At 41.6% G+C, this 3,541-nt stretch overlaps 1 protein-coding gene across 1 annotated transcript; it reads right to left on the bottom strand.

The window, feature by feature from the left end:
- Window positions 1-529: 529 nt before the first annotated feature.
- On the bottom strand, window positions 530-1,471 carry LOC133052396 (olfactory receptor 56A4-like). Its single transcript, XM_061137297.1, has one exon. It carries the CDS (start codon window positions 1,469-1,471, stop codon window positions 530-532), a length of 942 nt encoding a protein of 313 aa, XP_060993280.1.
- Window positions 1,472-3,541: the final 2,070 nt, after the last annotated feature.

Below are 3,541 nucleotides of genomic sequence, written 5' to 3'. Positions count from 1 at the left end.
AGTGTCCATCTATACATAAATGGATAAAGAAAATGTGGTTATGTATAAAAAACTATTATTCAGGCATTTTTTAAGAGAATAAAATTTTGCCATTTGCAACAAGTATAGACCCAGGGGACATGCTAAGTGAAAGAAGTCAGAGACGGGACAAATACTACATGATTTCACTTAGATGTGAAATCTAAAAAGCAAGACCAACAAACAAAACATAACAGAAGCAAACTCACAGAAACAGTTTTTCTTTATTTGAAAAATACTATCACTCTAGTTAAGCTCTTCTAACTATGACTTGACAAGTCCTTCTAACATAGATAAGGCCGGGGGAAACATCCAGGTAACTTCAGAATACAAAAGACTAAGTTTCCAGTAAGTGAAATAGAAAGTAGGAACCAAGTTACAGATATTTTCATAACCAACTCTAACACTGAAGAAAGTAAAATCCAAACTTATTCCTGCAGTTATACCTCAGGAAAATCATTACCAGTTAGCAATTTCTGTTCTCAATGTTAGGCCTGTCACATTTTACCTCTTATAACCTCCTGAGCAGTTTCTGGATTCCCTGCTTGATCTCCTTGGTTCTCACACCATAAACAATGGGGTTCAGAGCTGGGGGGATGAGGTGGTGCAGGATGTTGAGCAGGATGGGGACATCTGGGGGAATCCTCTCCCTGGCCAGGTTAGTGATGACCAGGACCAGCAGGACTGTGCTGAAGAAGAGGATGAGGATGAAGTGGGAACCACAGGTGCTCAGGGCTTTGGCAGCAGCTCCCTCAGCCTTAATCCTTAGCACAGCTTTCAGGATAAAAGAGTAGGAGAGAATGATAAGGATGAGGTCAGAGCCCAGTAGGGTCCAGCCTGCCACGAACTGGTAGAGTCGATTGAAGGTGATGTCATCACAGGAGAGTTTGGACACAGAGAGGTTAGTGCAGATGCAGTTCTTGATGATGTTCTCTGCACAGTATCTCAGTCGGGAGGAAAGTATGGGGATAGGCATAGTAAGAAGGCCATTCCGGGCCACAACGAAGATGGCAGCCCTAGCTACAAATTGGTCAGTGATAATGGACGGGTACCGTAGCGGGTGGCAGATGGCCACATAGCGGTCATAAGCCATGACCATGAATGTGCAGGACTCCATGGTCAGGAAACTATTCATGATGAACATCTGGAAGAAGCAGCCTGAGAAACTGATGGCTTTATTGTCAGACCAGAAGATGGCCAGGACCTTGGGGATGACGGTGAGACAGAGCACCATGTCCAGCAGGGAGAGAAGGCTGAGCAGGTAGTACATGGGCTCGTGCAGAGAGGCCTCCAGCCGGATGGTGATCAGGAGGGTGGTGTTGGCCCCCATGGACAGGAGGAAGAGGAGACTGAGGGGCAGGGACAGCCAGTGCTGCCAGCTCTGGTAGTTAGGGAAGCAGATAAGGAGGAACTCGGAGACTGGAGCAGTGGTGTAGTTGCTGGGTAATCCCATGTAATGTATCCTGATCACAGCTGACCCTTTGGAAAACCTGAAAGACAAGAGTAAACCCATTCCGACAACATGACTACCTATGGGAAAGTAACTTATTTTCCAAAGAGCCACTGAAAAATGATAATAGTGGAGTGTTTTACAAGTAGAAGCACATCACTTTTAAAATATAAACTCATTTATTCTATTAAAATTCTACAAATAGAATGACAGTAAAATGACCATATTTCTGCTTTAGCTTGAATAATTCCCATTTATACCCCCTTCTCACTGTTAACAGTTTCCCAACTTCTGAATATCAAATCTGAATTTACAGCTGAAGCTCTTAGCCACTAAAATTTCTGCCTCTATTTACAAAAACACTTACATAGGCCTTGATGCTAGATCAGCATAGGCCCCACATGAATGCCTATTCTTGTCCTTCCAGCAAGAGAGGACAGTACAGGCAAAGCAGAAACCAGGCCTATGTGCCTCACCAGAAAATAACAGACTTCAGAATCATGACTATCATTTTACAGAAAATAGCACCTTAAAGAGTTCTAAAAAGAAAAATTTTGCAATAAGAATGTATGGAAAAGTCTCCTAATGCAAGCAGTTGAGAGAAGAAAAAGAAACTTGAGGCATCAATGTATGTGCATGCCAAGTACTTTCAGTTGTGTCTGACTCTTCGCAACCCCATGACTGTTTCCAGTCTCCTCTGTCCAAGGGATTCTCCAGGCAAGGATACTGGAGTGGGTTGCCATGCCCACCTTCAGGGGATTTCCCCAACCCAAGGATGGAACCCAGGTCTTCTGTGGCTCCTGCATTGCAGGTGGATTCTTCACTGCTGAGCCACCAGGGAAGCCCCTTAGAGTCAACAGTTTGGGTTTAAAGGTACTATCATAGGAGTGAGTGATAGCAGCACCTGCTGTATTTATCTGGCCACTCATGGATTCCCCATCATTCACAAACACAGATAAACAGATTCCCATGTGTTCCTGGCCTGGTACACTATAACCAGTGATGAATAAATCTAAGATACTTATGAGATCACCTTATAAATGGTTGTCATACTAAAACTTAGAACATTGGTTGATGGGCCCCAGTGACATTTTGTTGATGTTTTGTTTGTTTGTTTGGCTGTACCACACAGCACGCAGGTGTCCAGGGATGTAATTATGTAATTCTCTGTCCAGGGATGCAAGCTGCACCCCCTACAGTAAGCACAGAGTCTTAACCATTGAACTGCCAGGGAAGTTCCTGTTTTTAATACTCTGAGGAATCCCAAACTCAGCCAATTTTTATCAACAATGGCAGTGGTCCTAATGAGTTTTGGACTCTCCTAGAATCAACTTTCTTCTCCTTTCTGAGAAAGTAGAAGCCTGTTCCTCCAAACTAAGAAGTAAGTGTGAATATCTGAAGGCAAATTTCAAAGTTGGAAGAAACAAATTTGCTCTTCTGTTTTGCCTCATATGTTATCACTTTCCAGACCACCTATAGCAGCACTTCTAATAGAAATACAATGTGGGCCACATGCATAATTTTACATTTCTAGTAGCCAGCTTGAAAAATTTAAAGGAAACATGTGAAGTTAATTTTAATAATATGTTATTTTACTCAAAATATCCAAAATATTATTGCTTTAAAATGTAATCAACATAAAAAACTGTTAAAGAACTGTTTTACATTCTTTGTTTTTTGTATGAAATCTTTAAAATTAAGTGTGCATTTTACACTCACAGCACATCTCAAGTCTGACTGAGCACTGGCTACTGGATTGGACATCAATGTCTAGAGTTTGGGGAAAACTGAATGTTTCTCTCTCTCTCTTTTTTTTTTTTTTTTTTTTTGCTTGAACTATGTGTTTGTTCTTGGTGTTGGTCACATGGCATTTACAGTTCCTGGATTATATATGGGAACTCCTTTCATTTGGTTCTATTTCTGGGTCAGCTCAAAATTATAGTTTTTATTTTCTTTTTCAGTACACCCGATCAAGTTTCCTTTAGAGATTTCCTAGCAAAGTGATCCTTCAGCTTCATGATGGGAATACTTCCTTTAGGACAGAGATAATCCACACCTCCAGACCTCCCACCT

Source organism: Dama dama, chromosome 1 (genome assembly GCF_033118175.1).
Source record: "Dama dama isolate Ldn47 chromosome 1, ASM3311817v1, whole genome shotgun sequence".
In the NCBI taxonomy this organism is placed as follows: Eukaryota; Metazoa; Chordata; class Mammalia; order Artiodactyla; family Cervidae; genus Dama; species Dama dama.
This window is presented reverse-complemented; position numbering and strand designations above follow the sequence as displayed.

What these genes read in the sequence shown, in the direction of transcription:
- LOC133052396 (XM_061137297.1), bottom strand. Translation starts at nt 1,471, where the DNA reads ATGGGATTACCCAGCAACTACACCACTGCTCCAGTCTCCGAGTTCCTC.